Here is a 16,837-nt window from a genome sequence, read left to right as displayed (position 1 = left end):
CTCAATCCACATGGATTAACGATGGCTTGTTCGTTTCACCATTATCCATGTGGATTATGTGGTATTGAATCGGTTTAAATTCATAGTTGGTCAAAATTCATCTCAATATATTTCAATACACTTCAATCCACATGAAATTGGAACAACTAAACAAGGCCTAAAGTGTAATTTAGTTTGAGTTATACTCTAATCTACCTTAATACATGTGGATTGAGGTGAATATTATACAAGAGTATTGGAAACCAAACACCCTATATAAGTCAAGGTACAAACGATGTGTGCACCAAACAAAAGGCACATCACTTCATGATCCGAGTATGTGGGAACGGAAGGTTCGAATTTATTCCTGGCAAGTGCTCGCATCGCATCTCTTCCCTCAATTCACATGCAGGGATCATATTCGAGAGCGACATGAAGCATTTCAAAAACCGCATGTGCCGCACATGGCAACCACATCAATACACAGCTCAAGCAAGAACACCACCAATCCCCAGCAAACATGGCAGGGACTTCCTGGTTTCCTTCAGCCGCGCAAATCCAGCAGAAATTTCAGACGGCAATATATAAAAACGCTTTCAGGAAAAAAAATATATTTTCAAGTTAAATAAATGAGCTTAGTGGTACGCCCGGGTTCCGCCATCCAACACCAGTACGAAGTTCCTACAGACAACACAACCCAACCCACACATCCTGATCCGACGATCACCACCCTTATTTATGACGTGTACTCGAAGGCCGGGGGCGGCTGGGGCTCGTCGTCGACAGCCATGCCAACCGGCTCGCCGGCGCTGGATGCCGGGGTGCTTGTCGTGGCAGCGGTTGACGGCGCGTCGGTTAGGGCGAGCTCCTCGGCCTCCGTGGGCTCGAGGTCCTGCAGGAGGACGAACCCCGAGGGGGCAGCCTTCACCGGCTTGTACCTGCTGTCTTCCAGGAACTTTATGAACTTCTCCTGGGCTGGAACGACCCGGGCCGGGTTCGTCAGGATCTGGAACGTAGGCTCTGGCTCCGGGGCCTTCTCTGCAGCAGCACCAGCAGCAGAAGCGCCGTCCACCTGACGTCACAGAAAAAAAAAACCAATTGCCAGGGTACCGTACCGATCAGTTTGATGCAACCCAAAGCAAGCAGGTTATTCAGCTTGGGACGCAAACCAAGGCAACCAGTTAACACAGCTTTGTAAACTAATGGCAATGCTCACCTGCATCGAAGTAGAAGCACTGGAAGAGTCCTCTGCTTTCGCCTTGGCCTTGCTCTCTGCGTCCTTCCTTGCCCTGGATTTGGACTTGGCATAGGTCGACAGGATGGCCGCCGGCACCTTGACTGACGTGGCTGTGGTCTGCTGGGTCACTGGCTTGGGGTAATCGAACAGCGACGGCTTCGCGTTCGACAGGAACTCAAACTTGGGCACTTTCAGGTCGGAGTTGAGGCCGATGAGGGCCGTCGGGGAGAAGGCCAGGCTTATGAAGTAGGTGAGCGGGTACCAGTACCAGAACTGGGTGAAGACGGCTAGCCCGACAACAGCGGTGAGCCTGTCGTGCTTTGACCTCGACTTGAGCTTGATGGTGACATTCCTGCCACCGGCGTCGAGGATGCCTGAAGCCAGTATGGCGCCCATCTTGCTCATGGCATCCTCGTGCTTGTCGAGGATTATCTTTTCCAACTGGCGCCTGAATGCTCCAACGCGTGGATCGTAGGACTCGTTGGTCTGGATCATCACCATTGCCATGGCGATGAGCGCGCCCTGCCGTACAAAGTCGACGACGTCTGATGTCAGAGGCTCCAGTAAGGAGATGGCTTCACTTAATCCTGTTCCGGCGCAGGAGATCCCGACAGCTAGAGCTGCACCGTAACGGACATGTGGATTGTATGATTCCGACAGTAGGGACACGATTCTGGGTGTCTGTTCAGGCTCGTTGTAGAGAACGAAGCCGAGAGCCAACACAGCGGTCCTCCGCACGTCATCGCTCACGTCCGACACCGCAAAATGCAGAAGCTGGTGGATAGCTTTGTTATTTGCAGTCCCTCTGTATGCTAGAGCCAATGCATACATGCCACCATAACGAAGTATGGGATCTTGATCTCTAGTCATTTGTTCAATCAATGTGTCAGCTTCTTCTTCCCTGCCATACACTGTCAATGCAATTCCAAGTGACAAACCCCTGGAGGTAGGAAAGGAGTCAGAACAGGAGCATCTTTACCACAAGAAAATCATGTACAGAGTAGTAATTACATTAACTTGTTTATCAAAAGACATCCTACCTGATAATTTTCTCGTGTTGGGTATCATGAGCATAAGCAAGCATCTCTGTGGCCTTTTCACTGGCCGTGCCAACCATGAGCAAACCCATGCCAATACCCGCTGCTTCACCGGCCACAGCACTATCTGTGTACAGAATATTCTTGATGTCCTCGCATATTTCCTCGTCTGATGTACCTAATGCTGCAAGCCCGAGTCCCAGACAAGCACCATGCTGGACCACCTGTATTGTTCCAAGTTAGCATCCAATTGTGTGAAAGAAAGGAAACATATGTATGGTTGCTACGGCGCATGTATATAAGAAACAAAAAAAAAATCTTTCCCACTGCAGACATTTGCCTCATTCCCACATTTCCCCCACATGCAGGCTACTATAAGATTGCAGCAATATTGTACTCAAGAACATAAACTACATCAAGATGTATACTGTAGTCACTCATGAAAGGATTGTTACCAACCAAAAATTTGGGAATGTGGCCCTGGAATAATACCTCAGAAGTGGTGTTGCGAAGACTCTCACGAAGGAACTCTTTGATTCCTTCACCATGGTTGGCATGAATCAAACCAAGAGCATAGAGGGCACCTCCTTCCGAGTATGGGCTACCACTACCACCAGCACCATTCTGAGGCAGGTAGGGAGCCATCAATGCACGGCCTTGTTGAAGATGTCCTCTGTGAATGACACCTAGTCCAGCAGTGGCACTGAACTTGGCCCAGTTGGTTGCCCTACCTAGCCATTCCTGTAATACAGACCAATATGTGAGAATAAGCATACCAACCATAGCAAACTATCAAAATCAAAGATGCTAAGCATTCAATAACATCAAACACATTGTGAAACAGATCATACCAAGTTTTCTCTGAGGAAGGTATCAACTGTTGTCCCTGCATGCATGATTGCATTGGAGCATATTGCTGCGCTGTGACAGACACTGTTCCTCATTTCCACGGCTTGCTTTATAGTCTTCAAAATTTGAAGATCAGATCTGTTAAAAGAACAAAAAACTAAGACACGATACTAAAACAGCAGCCAGCTGTTACAATTCAGTGAGATAATATTGTTAGATGTGTCCTCGGACCCAGTCAAGTGACCGAGTCAAGATCAACCACGCGCCCTGACCAGGGGTTATAACCCTCCCGATGGTTGTGGCTCCTAATCACAGGCGCTATATATATATATATATATATATATATATATATATATATATATATATATATATATATATATATGTGATGTACGGAAATACGTACACACGTCGGCACAGGGCACGCGACGTGCGGCGCGCGGCTGAGCGCGCAGGCAGCGCCTGATCCAGCAGGCAGCCAGGCCTAGCGGCTAGATCTGGAAAGAATAAAAGTGATTGATGGCCTTCCTATTAGTCTGGGCTAGATTTAGAAGGAATAGGAGTGATCTGTGATTGATGGCTTTCCTTTATTAGTCCGGGCTAGATTTAGAAGGGAATAAGAGTGATTAGTGATTGATGGCTTTCCTTTAATAATCTGGGATAGATTTAGAAGGGAATAAGAGTGATTAGTGGCTTCCTTTAGTAGCCCTGGCCTATGGCTTTATATACCCCTGTAAGCACCCATGATGAGAACAAGAAAGTTTTATCTCCATCTCCTACCTCTCTCTACTCGGCAACAGGGGGCATAACCCGTTGACGAAAACCGCCGTTCCTGGGGGCATAACCCGGTCGGCAACACGGACGGCGGCTACGACCTTCGGAGCCGCGGTCCTCCTACCCTCGGGCCCGACGCCCTTGACAACCTGGTATCAGGAAGTCGGCGATCCCCAACCACCACCCCCAGCCCTTCAGCCGCACCACCACCACCAGCCACCACCTCCCCGTCCACCGCTACGTCCAGGTTCATCACCATGGGTGACGGCGCTCAACCCTCCATGGCCGACGTCATGCAGATGCTCCAGACCCTGTCCACCAACATGTCCAAGATGCAGTCCGACATGGTGGTCATGCAGGAGAAGGTCGCCTCCGCGACCGACTACGGCGGCCACCAAGATGGGCAGCCCCGCACGGATCACCCGCCGAAGTTCCAGCGGATGGAGTTCCCGCGCTATGACGGCAAATCCGACCCGCTGATCTTCATCAACAAGTGCGAGTCGTACTTTCGACATCAACGCACCATGCCGGAGGAAAAGGTATGGATGGCATCTTACAACATGGACGACGTGGCCCAGCTGTGGTTCCTCCAACTCCAGGAGGATGAGGGCACGCCGCCCTGGGGTCGCTTCAAGGAACTCCTCAACCTCCGGTTCGGACCAGCGCTGAGATCAGCGCCGCTGTTCGAGCTGACGGAGTGTCGACGCACGGGATCGGTGGAAGAATATTCCAACCGCTTCCAGGCCCTTCTTTCGCGTGCTGGCCGGCTGCAGGAAAGCCAGCGCGTACAACTGTACACAGGGGGGCTGCTGCCGCCGCTGAGCCATCAGGTCCGCGTTCACGCGCCGGAGTCCCTGGCCGCAGCCATGAGCCTGGCCAGGATGCTGGAACTGGTGGAGCTAGACCGGCTCAACCCCCTACTCGGTCGGGCGGCCCCGCGCGCGGCCCTGCCAGCTCTACCTACGCGGCCAGCGCTGCCAGCGGCCGGCGCGCCTCCGGTGCTTCCCGTACCGGTTCCCCCAGCACAGCAGCTGGCCCTCCCGGCGCCTCCTCCACGCGGCGCAGCTGGGGCTGCCAAGCGCCTTACGACGGAGGAGCAGGCGGAACGTCGTCGTCTTGGCTTGTGTTACAACTGTAATGAGCCGTACTCCCGCGGGCACAATCGGGTGTGTCGCCGCGTCTTCTACATTGACGGCTTCGAGCTGGAGGACGCTGCCCAGGAGGCTGACACCGTCGACACCTCCGCACCATTGTTCTCCCTTCGCGCTGTGGCTGGTATGCCCATTTGTGACTCCATGCAGGTGCGCGTGCAAGTGGGCGCCGTGACGCTGACCGCCCTTCTGGACACTGGCTTCACGCATAACTTCATCGCCGAGGCCGCAGCGTCACGCACGGGGCTTGCTGTCCAGACCAGCCCACGCCTCACGGCCACCGTGGCGAATGGCGAGCGCATCGCCTGCCCGGGTGTTTTCCGTCAGGCCCCGATCACCATCGCAGGCGAGGACTTTTGCGTCGACCTCTATGTGATGCCACTGGCCGGCTACGACGTCGTCCTCGGCACCCAGTGGATGGTCACGCTAGGCAAGATGGTGTGGGACTTCACCACGCGCACCGTGGCCTTCACACGCCATGGCCGCCCCGTCTGCTGGGAGGACGTGGCCGCCCGGCGCACACCGCGCCTCGACAGCATCACGGCGCCCGAAGCCTTGCTGGAGGAGCTGCTGACCACGTTCGATGGCCTCTTCGCCGAGCCCTCGGGCCTGCCACCGCCGCGGGCGCGTGACCACAGCATCGTACTCAAGTCGGGCACACTGCCGGTAGCGGTCCGGCCGTACCGTTACCCGGCGGCCCACAAAGATGAGTTGGAGCGACAATGTGCCGCAATGATCGCACAAGGCATCGTGCGTCGCAGCGACTCCGCGTTCTCGTCCCCGGTCCTCCTCGTCAAGAAGCCGGATGGATCGTGGCGTTTCTGCGTCGACTACCGGGCGCTTAACGCGCTCACGATCAAGGACGCATTCCCTATCCCAGTCGTCGACGAGCTGCTGGACGAGCTCCACGGGGCATGCTTCTTCACCAAGCTCGACTTGCGCTCCGGGTACCACCAGGTCCGCATGCGGCCGACTGACGTGCACAAGACGGCGTTCCGCACACATGACGGCCTCTACGAGTTCCTGGTCATGGCGTTCGGGCTGTGCAACGCTCCCGCCACGTTCCAGGCCATGATGAACGACGTCCTGCGCCCCTTCCTCCGCCGCTTCGTGCTGGTATTTTTTGACGACATTTTGATTTACAGCCGCACATGGGCGGACCACCTTCGTCACCTGCGTGCTGTCTTCGGCGCGCTTCAACAGCACCAGCTCTTCGTCAAGCGCTCTAAGTGCGCTTTCGCGGCCTCCTCCGTCGCGTACCTGGGACATGTTGTCTCGGCGGCCGGAGTCGCCATGGACCCCGCCAAGGTGCAAGCGGTGCGCGACTGGCAGCAGCCGCGGTCGGCCCGCGCGGTTCGCGGTTTCCTCGGTCTTGCCGGGTACTACCGGAAATTCGTGCACAACTATGGCACAATCGCCGCGCCGTTGACCGCCCTGCTCAAGAAGGACGGGTTCCTGTGGTCGGACGAGACGGCGGCTGCCTTCGCCGCTCTGAAGGAGGCGGTCACGTCGGCCCCGGTACTCGCCATGCCGGACTTCTCCAAGACGTTCGTCGTCGAATGCGACGCTTCGTCCCACGGCTTCGGGGCGGTGCTGGTCCAGGACAGCCACCCCGTGGCCTTCTTCAGTCGGCCCGTGGCGCCTCGTCACCGCGCCCTAGCCGCCTATGAGCGGGAGCTGATCGGCCTCGTCCAGGCAATCCGCCATTGGAGGCCCTACCTTTGGGGGCGCCGATTCGAAGTCAAGACCGATCACTACAGCCTCAAGTACTTGCTGGATCAGAGGCTGTCCACCATACCACAACACCACTGGGTGGGCAAACTTCTCGGCTTCGACTTCTCCGTCGAGTACAAGCCGGGACATACCAATGCCGTCGCGGACGCGCTCTCACGCCGCGACACACCGGAGGAGGGCTTGGTGCTGGCCTTGTCCGGACCACGCTTCGACTTCATAGATCGGCTCCGTCAGGCACACACCGTCGACCCCACGCTCGCGGCCCTCCAGCACGACATCAGCAGCGGCGCCAGGTCACGGCCCTGGGCGCTAACCGACGGCCTCGTCCACTATGCGGGCCGGCTGTACATTCCGCCCGCCTCCCCGCTGCTCCAGGAGATCTTGGTGGCGGTCCACGAGGAAGGCCATGAGGGCGTACAGCGCACCCTGCACCGACTCCGGCGCGACTTCCATTTTTCTCACATGAAACGTGTGGTGCAGGATCTGATTCGTGGCTGTGCAGTCTGCCAACGCAACAAGCCCGACCATCAGCACCCGGCCGGCTTGCTGTTACCCCTGCCGGTGCCGCAAGGGGTATGGACGGACATCGCCATGGATTTCGTCGAAGCGCTGCCTCGCGTCCGCGGCAAGACCGTCATCTTCACGGTGATAGACCGCTTCAGCAAGTATGCACATTTCGTTCCCCTGGCGCACTCGTACACGGCCGAGTCTGTGGCGCAGGCATTCTTCACCGACATCGTCCGTCTCCACGGCATTCCCCAGTCGATCGTCTCTGACCGGGACTCGGTGTTCACCTCCAACTTCTGGACCGAGCTGATGCGCTTGAGCGGTACCAAGCTACAGATGACCACGGCATTTCATCCCCAGTCAGACGGCCAGTCCGAATCGGCGAACAAGGTCATCATCATGTATCTCAGGTGCTTGACGGGAGATCGACCCCGCGACTGGTTGCGCTGGCTCCCATGGGCGGAATATATCTTCAACACCGCTTTCCAGTCGTCCCTGCGCGACACGCCGTTCCGCGTCGTCTATGGCCGCGACCCTCCCTCACTTCGCTCCTACGAGCAGGGGGCAACGCGGGTGCCTGCGGTGGCCAGGACTTTGGAGGAGCGCGTGGAGTTCCTGGCAGATATCCGTCACCGGCTGGAGCAGGCCCAGGCTGTCCAGAAACATCATTATGATCGTCTACATCGTGACATCGACATACAGGTCGGCGAGTGGGTGCTGCTTCGTCTACGCCAGCGCCCGACGGCCTCCATGCCCGACTCGTCGGCTGGCAAGCTGAAGCCGCGGTTCTACGGCCCTTACCGCGTCGTCGAACGCATCAACGCCGTGGCTGTCCGCCTGGCCCTGCCTCCTCAAGCTCGCCTCCACGACGTCTTCCACGTGGGGCTTCTCAAGAAGTTCCACGGCGCGCCTCCGCAAGAGCCTCCAGCTCTACCTCCGGTTCGCCACGGCGCAGTTATTCCAGAGCCAGAGCAAGCAGTCAAGATGCGGCTGCTCAGGGGAGTTCGGCAGGTCCTCATTCGCTGGCGGGGAGCCTCTCCGGCATCGGCTACCTGGGAGGATGTGGACACATTTCGCGCTTCATACCCACTATTTCAGCTCGAGGACGAGCTGCCTCTCGAGGAGGGGAGAGATGTGATGTACGGAAATACGTACACACGTCGGCACAGGGCACGCGACGTGCGGCGCGCGGCTGAGCGCGCAGGCAGCGCCTGATCCAGCAGGCAGCCAGGCCTAGCGGCTAGATCTGGAAAGAATAAAAGTGATTGATGGCCTTCCTATTAGTCTGGGCTAGATTTAGAAGGAATAGGAGTGATCTGTGATTGATGGCTTTCCTTTATTAGTCCGGGCTAGATTTAGAAGGGAATAAGAGTGATTAGTGATTGATGGCTTTCCTTTAATAATCTGGGATAGATTTAGAAGGGAATAAGAGTGATTAGTGGCTTCCTTTAGTAGCCCTGGCCTATGGCTTTATATACCCCTGTAAGCACCCATGATGAGAACAAGAAAGTTTTATCTCCATCTCCTACCTCTCTCTACTCGGCAACAGGGGGCATAACCCGTTGACGAAAACCGCCGTTCCTGGGGGCATAACCCGGTCGGCAACACGGACGGCGGCTACGACCTTCGGAGCCGCGGTCCTCCTACCCTCGGGCCCGACGCCCTTGACAATATATATATATATATATATATATATATATATATAGACAGGTCTCATCTACCCCTAGTGACTGGAAAGTGGAAACATGTCCAACTTCAACCTATTGCACCAGTAGACCCTAACGGATCTACACAGGCGACCATTGATGTACCCTCACATGGCTCGTCCACGACCACATCCAACGTTCATCTCGACCTGAAGGTATAATTTCCTCTCTCTCTTCCCACACCTCTCTCTGAATCCACATAAATTACTTCATAATTCAAGAACAAAGATGGGTTAGAAAGGATCGGCAAGACCCTAAACATCAGAAACACCCTATCAATGGTATCAGAGCTGGTTCGCCAACCTAAACCTAATCCTAGTGTACAAGGGTTGGCGGTGTATGGCAGGGAAGAAGAAGCTAACACCTTGATAGAACAAATGGCTAGAGATCAAGATCCCATACTTCGTTATGGTGGCTGGCATGTAAACCTAACCCTAAAAAATGGAGAACCCTCATTGAAATTATGGCACTGCCATTTAGGCCACATTACGAGGGGCAGAATCGAATGCCTTATTAAAGAAGAGATTATACATCCTTTAGAGTTTAGATTTTACAGGTTGCATAGATTGGATTAAAGGTAAATATGCAAAACAAATTAAGGAAACATACGAGCATAGTCCAAGAGTATTAGAAATTATTTACATAGACATTTGTCATTTGTGGTCCCTTTCCAGTGATTCATTTATAACAGATGATTACTCACACTATGGCTATATTTACACTATTAAAGAAAGATCAGAAGCCTTAGATAAGTTTAAGTTATTCAAAACAGAAGTTGAGAATCAACATGATCTGAGGATCAAGACAGTGGACGTCATACATCGTATGGACAAGTACTATGACATTTTGCAAGGTTCCTCCAAGAATGTGGTATAGCTCAATATTCAACACCATGTGAGCCTCAATAGAATGAGGTACCCGAAAGAAGAAACTACAACTTGATGGACATAGTGCGGAGTATGTTAAGTTACTCTAATCCATCATTGGGTTTGTGGATGAAGGCCTTAAAAAATACTATCCATATACTCAACAGAATCCCTAGTAAACCAGTGCCCAAAACCCATAAGTTATGGACCGCATATTCTTAGAGAACGAGATAATCAAGGGGAGCATTGTACCCCAAGAAATAAAACTTAAGAAAAAGATGGTGTATGCCCCAATTTTGATGGTTTAAGAACCATATTTCTGGATACTTTTTGAGGTTTCATCACCAATTCTTCCAACTATAAATGAAACCCTACTACGAATGTTGAGTCATTAAGCATGACAATTAATAAACAAGTCACATAAGCACATGTGATGTCTAAGCTCCTGGCACCAGCTATACAGGAGCCTTCAGAACCATAGAATGAAGTTCTGCTTGATAATACCATTGTAACAACCTCAAAACCCTTGAAATGATGAGAATGATGTGCTTTTAAGATCTCAAATAGCCAGAAGATCTGCAATCTCTAATGATTATAAAGTATATGCTAATGAAGAAACAAAAAATGTGAGATATATGTTAGTGGGGATATTGACTCGAAAGGAGATCCCACTACTTATGAAGAAACCATGAGAAGTCCAAACTGATCCCATGGAGGATGAACTACAACCTATGAGAATAAATAAAGTTTGGGACCTAAAGGTCATTTCCAAAGGAGTCAAAACAGTAGGCTACAAGTGGGTCTACAAAACCAAACATGACCCTAGAGGGAACATAGAAATATATAAATTTAGACTTGTGGCCAAAGAATTCACATATAGAGAAAGAATAGATCATGATGAAACCTTCTCACCAATCTCAACCAAAGACTAATTCAAGATAATCATGGCATTAGTTGATCATCATGATTTAGAACTCCATCAAATGTAAAGACAACATTTTTAAATGGAGAGCTGCTATAAAATGTTTACATAGCGCAACCTAAAGGTTTCTTCACAAGAGAAAAAGAAAACATAGGATGCCACTTAAGAGAAATCCATTTGTGGATTGAAGCAAGCCTCTAGACAGTGGTATCTCAAGTTTGGTGAGACTATAAGAAAATATGGTTTGAGGAAAATAAAGATAGTTGCATTTATGCTAAGTTTAAGAATGAAAAGTATGTCTTCCTAGTTCTATATGTAGATAACATTCTACTGGCTAGCGGTGATAAGAACCTACTCCAAGAGACAAAGAGGCTTTTCTACTCAAATTTTGATATGAAAAACATGGGAAAAGCCTCCTATGTACTAGGAATAGAAATCCACATAAACGAACAAAAGAATATTAGGACTTTCACACAAAGCGTATATAGAAAATGTACTAAAGAGATACGATATGCATAAGTGTAGGCCTCGCATGCGCCAATAGTCAAGTATGATAAGTTTAGGAATTATCAGTGTCCCGAGAACCAATATTAGATATATCAAATGAAGTCAGTACCATAAGCTTAAGCTATTGAAAACATTGTGTATGCTCAAATTTGCACTCGCCTTAACTTAGCATTTATAACCGGGATGCTTGACGGATATCAAGTTAATTCAAACATAGAGCACTAGAAAGCAGTTAAGAAGGTTCTCAGATATTTACAAGGAACAAAAGCCCTCATGTTTACATACTGAAAATCAAGTTCCCTTGAGATAGTCGAGTATTCAGACATTGACTGGACAGGCTGCGTTGATACAATGAAATCCACTTCTGGGTACATCTTCACACTTGCTAGAGGGTAGTTTCTTGTAAGAACTACAAATAGACAGTCGTTGCATCGTCAACAATGCACACTGAGTTCGTGACAACCGACAACGTATTAGACAACTAGACAAACGATGTGGATAAAGAAATTTATGCCGAGGTTAGGAGTGGTGGATACCATAGAAAGACCACTAAAGATATACTATGGCAATGAGCTAGCAGTATTTTACTCCTACAACGAGTGGGGTACCAAGTACATTGACATCAAGTGTAATATTGTTAAGGAGAAGATCTTAGGATCAAACTAAGTTCAACATATCAAAACCCATAAAATATTAGCGGATCTGCTCATAAAAGGCCTTCCACCCAGTGTGTTTAGAGAGCACATATTCGACATGAGATTAAAGAAAAACCTATGATTCTAGATCAAGGGGCTATCAGACAAACATCATACAAGGATGAGAAGATTACTCTACCTTAAAATGGAGTCATATTGTAGTCAATGAGTTCGGTTGCACATAATTGGTCTCTGTAATGCATTGGCCTTTAAGTGTGTTGATTTGTCAAAGGGTGGATCATAAAGAGTTAAGAACAAAGGGGAGAATGTTAGGTGTGTCCTCAAATCTGGTCAAGTGACCGAGCCAGGATCAACCACGTGCCCTGATCGGACATGCAAACCCTCCCCATGACTATGACCCTCGATCACAGACGCAAAATATACAATGATGCGCTTCCGCCAACCCTAGGTACACCTAGACAGGTCTCGGTCTACCTCTAGCGCCCTGGTGACTGGAAACGTGCCCAATTTCAACCTATGGCGTCGGTAGACCTTAACAGATCTACACTAGTGAGCATTGACATCCCCGCTCCGACCCTACGACTCAAGGAGGAGGGAAGACACAACAGCCTCCCTCCCTCCCTGTCTCCCCATACTAAGAGAAGACTCTAGATCCACATAAATTACTTCATAACTCAAGAACAAAGACGGGCTAGAGGGGATCAGCAAGACCCTAAGCATCAGAAACACCCTATCAAATATCACATTACCTATTATGGCTGTATAGGAACTGCAATGTCAACTGAATAGATGTTTCTCCTGACAGTATACCCTTGATTTTTGTCAGCCTGTCAGCATGTGTTGCTGCATTTGAATCCACAGTGGTAGCACTGCCGTTTGGCATGTTTATGTCATCTCTCATCTGGACATCCCCAGACAGTTCTGTAGCAGCGTTAGTTTGATTACTTGGTACAGTCGGTCCGCTGTCAAGGTCCACGTGGGCAGAAGTATGTGAACTCAGTGCATCAAGGTGATTCCGCACATTCAGGAGGAAAGCCTGATTTTCATTTTCAGCAAGATCGAAAGCAGTTTGGTATGCAAGGAGAGCATCATCCTGGCAAATGAACATAAGGTTAAGTTTCCAAAACAATGGCAATCAGCAAACTGAGAAAACTGTCTTGTTTGGCAGAGGGAAAAGTGAAAAAAGTGGGGCATACCTTGCTTCCAGAAATCAGCTTGTCCAACATGTTCGCAACACTTTCAGGCTCACCCAAGAACATAAGACACTGGCAAATGCTTAAATAATCTGGATTTGGCAATGTCTGATATATTTTGACAAGACATTGTAGAATCTAGAAATACAAAAACAAAACGTTAGATCACAAGCCAATTTTCTAATATTTTGTGCACAGTAGTTGTGTGCCAATCACAAGAGGTTGAATTAGTTGACAGGATTTATAATACCAATCATCCATAGCATTGCCTACCTCTAATCTATATTCACGGTGACTAACATATTGGTGAGACAGATTGATGCAATATGAAAGCACTCCATGAAGATTATCACATCGGGAAATTGCTGCCTCCAGTTTATCCAGTCTCCGGCACTCAACAGACATACCCATGGCCTGTTGATATTTTCCATCAAGAATGCACCTGAAATGCAACATGTATGTGTGAACTCAGAACTGCATTTTAATAAACCAAGAAATAATGGACCATGAGGAAACTATCATACTTGTCCAGCATCCTTTCCACTATGGCCTCCAGCCTAGGGTCGATCGTTTTTTCTTCCCCAGTGCCCCTTGATTGGATGGCAGTATATTCATCCAAAGCTTTTGCTGAAAAAATAAACAAGAAATAATGTTAACATAGTACTTTTAATGCTGGCAATAATTAACTGGCCATGATGCAGGCACCAGGCAGTTCCTCACCTAACAGTGTTTGAGCATAATCAGAGTCGTCAGAAACATCAAACAAGGGTCCAGCGCCAAGTGCATATGACAGAGCATCATTTAGCTCGCCCAAGTAGAAAAATACCTTAGAGGCAACTAGTGCTGCAAGTTGCCTCTGGACAAACTCCTCGTCTTCATACAAACTCTCACTGCAAGCAGCAGGGAACAAATTGTGAGGAAATAGGAATACAGGACAAAGCAAAGCACCTAAGCACAAACTGATTGTCAAAACTTTTTACAACCAGTGACCAGGATAATAAAGAGACAAAATATATTGCCACATGCACATCAATTGCATCAGTCATGAAGAATCTTGGTATTCATACGGATCCTTCTAAAATGAATGCAACTCCCAGGAAATAAACACCAATTCTCATATAGCATTTACTCATTTCTCCGCTATGACTGGATAGCTTCTATTGAACTGAGGAGCAACCAATAAGCTAAGGGCAGTTCCGACATTAAGAGAGACATTAAACAGTATAAACACATAATCAGTATTACTTTGTCACAGGTTACAAGTTTTTATTTTAAAGAACAAAGTTACCACATTTGATTCATACCCTATCATGACAACCCGAATATAGAAGTTCGGGATTTGTTGCCTTAAACAATCTAGAAACTTAGCAACAAAGTTCAAATTTTTCAGCAAACAGTGTCCATAAATTGGAGGACATGTCATGACAAGCTCTAAATTCTAAAAATTCTAGGTTTCCAGTTACCAACGGTAGCACATTAACCCTCCCAAAACCTCCATCCCAACAGATCGGACACAGGGTTCCCTCTGAATGGAACTCGACGCGGCGGCGCCGCCGCCATCTAGCCGGACCTCTGCAGGCGAGCCCGAATCGAACCTAGGCTAACAGAAATTCACCGAAACTAATGGAAACGCGCGGCGATGGGGCGATGCAGCACCTGCCGTCGGCTGTGGCGGCGGTAGAGCGGGCAAATTGAGGGGTCGGCCGGGCGGGAGTGGAGGGGGCCGCTGGAGGAGCGGGGAAGGGCGCGAGGAGGAGGGGACTTACATGGAGGAGACGCTGGTGGAGATCTCGTGCCAGAAGGCGTGGACGAGAGAATTGAGGCTGGCGAGCGCGTGGAGCTTGAGCTCCGGCGCCGGCTCTTGCAGCATCGCCAGCAGGGAGCCCGCCGAGCTCACCATCACCGCCGCCGAAGCCATGTCCACCACTGCCTACGAGTACCGATCCGCCGCTCCGAGGTTCGAGTCGATAGGGTACGGGCTTGCCCTCTTGCTGCTCGCCGTCCGTCGAGGTCTGGGTGCGGCTTTGCTTGGAGCAGAAGAAGATCGCGGATTCGATTCTAGGTGGAGAGACTGGGGACTGGGGCGTAAATACAAGGCTTGGAGGAGGCAATTCGAATATGAGACAACCCTTAGTTTTAGTTATTAGTAGTTGACGTGACATTGATTTAAATAATATTAAATTTATCTTTTTCATTCTATTTTTACTGGTGTACAAACTTTATATAAATTTATAAAACATTTATATTATATATTATATTCACCATAATTTTCTAAAATTTTAGGAATTACAAATTACTTACTAAAAATAAAAATATTGTCGGTACTCTGGATCAGGGGTACCCTCTACTATAGTATAAAGACGTTGTACACATACGACGTCTCCTGGCCGCACGAAGAACGGCACCTGACCCACCACATGGGCAGGTCTAGGAGCACCGTGCGGCAAGGGAAGATGATGCACCCCAGGATGCATCGTTGGGTCCGGACCTCTACGGAGGAATACCGGACCCCTCTACACACAATCTGGATCCTCTATTACGATCCGGGACTCCCAAGGAGGCATGCCGGGTCCCTCGGATGGGCCCTAGGTCCCTCCAAGTGAGGTCCGAACCACAGCAAGGACCCGGGACAGGGGAACCCTGGAATAAGTAAGGGTCCGGTGCTGGCACGTGTCCAGGTCTTACCCTGCGTGCTCGCGCTACCCGCGAAGGTGGAGGCCCGCTGCTGCCGCGTGGCTTTTGGTCTGTGACATAAGACAACGGTCAGAGCCTGACGTAAGGCCTCTAAAGCCAAGAGGTCTCTGCATTTATTGCGGAGAAGACGCGCCGCCTGCCACCATACTGACAGACGATGTGCCCTCTCGGCATTTAATGCGTCCAGTCCTCTCCGCTGGCAGACGGCGTCAGGGTCATCCTGCAGACGGCGCACCTGTCTAGTCTATCGTCAAACAGTGCGCCCGTGCCATGCAGCTGAGAGCACCTAGAGGGGGGGGGTGAATAGGTGATCCTGTGAAAAACTTAAACTTATAGCCACAAAAACTTGTTAAGTGTTAGCACAATAGTTGCCAAGTGGCTAGAGATGAGTCCAAACACAATAACCACAAGAAATCAAACACAGAGATGGCACGGTGTTTATCCCGTGGTTCGGCCAAGTACAAAACTTGCCTACTCCACGTTGTGGCGTCCCAACGGACGAGAGTTGCACTCAACTCCTCTCAAGTGATCCAATGATCAACTTGAATACCACGGTGTTCTTCTTTACTTTGATCTTTTCCCGTTTGCGAGGAATCTCCACAGCTTGGAGTCTCTCGCCCTTACAATTGAATTTCACAAAGAAGTACGGAGTAAGGGAGGGAAGCAACACACACAAATCCACAGCAAAATGCGCACACACACGGCCAAGAATCGAGCTCACAAAACTATCTCAAAGTTCTCACTAGAACGGAGCTCGAATCACTGCGAATGACAAACGAATGCGCAAAGACTGAGTGTGGATGATCAAGAATGCTCTAAGGTTGCTTGGTGTTCTCCTCCATGCGCCTAGGGGTCCCTTTTATAGCCCCAAGGCAGCTAGGAGCCGTTGAGAGCAGATCTGGAAGGCCTTTCTTGCCTTCTGTCGTCGGGTGCACCGGACAGTCCGGTGCACACCGGACACTGTCCGGTGCCCGATTTCCTTCCTTAAATAGCGAAGCCGACCGTTGGCAGACTTGGAGCCGTTGGCG

At 50.2% G+C, this 16,837-nt stretch overlaps 1 protein-coding gene across 1 annotated transcript; it reads right to left on the bottom strand.

Moving 5' to 3' along the window:
• Positions 1–573: 573 nt before the first annotated feature.
• On the bottom strand, positions 574–15,157 carry LOC100382965 (uncharacterized). Its single transcript, NM_001353406.1, has 11 exons — positions 14,882–15,157; positions 13,836–14,005; positions 13,640–13,742; positions 13,389–13,557; positions 13,119–13,253; positions 12,672–13,015; positions 3,105–3,240; positions 2,746–2,994; positions 2,257–2,477; positions 1,196–2,156; positions 574–1,051 (listed from the first exon to the last, which is right to left on the bottom strand). Exons 1-11 carry the CDS (start codon positions 15,031–15,033, stop codon positions 716–718), a joined length of 2,976 nt encoding a protein of 991 aa, NP_001340335.1. The 5' UTR covers positions 15,034–15,157; the 3' UTR covers positions 574–715.
• Between the last annotated feature and the right edge of the window lie 1,680 nt (positions 15,158–16,837).

The sequence above is a fragment of the Zea mays genome, chromosome 10, assembly GCF_902167145.1.
Source record: "Zea mays cultivar B73 chromosome 10, Zm-B73-REFERENCE-NAM-5.0, whole genome shotgun sequence".
NCBI lineage: Eukaryota > Viridiplantae > Streptophyta > Magnoliopsida > Poales > Poaceae > Zea > Zea mays.
The sequence above is the reverse complement of the archived record's forward strand: the minus strand, read 5'-3'. Positions and strand labels throughout refer to the sequence as shown.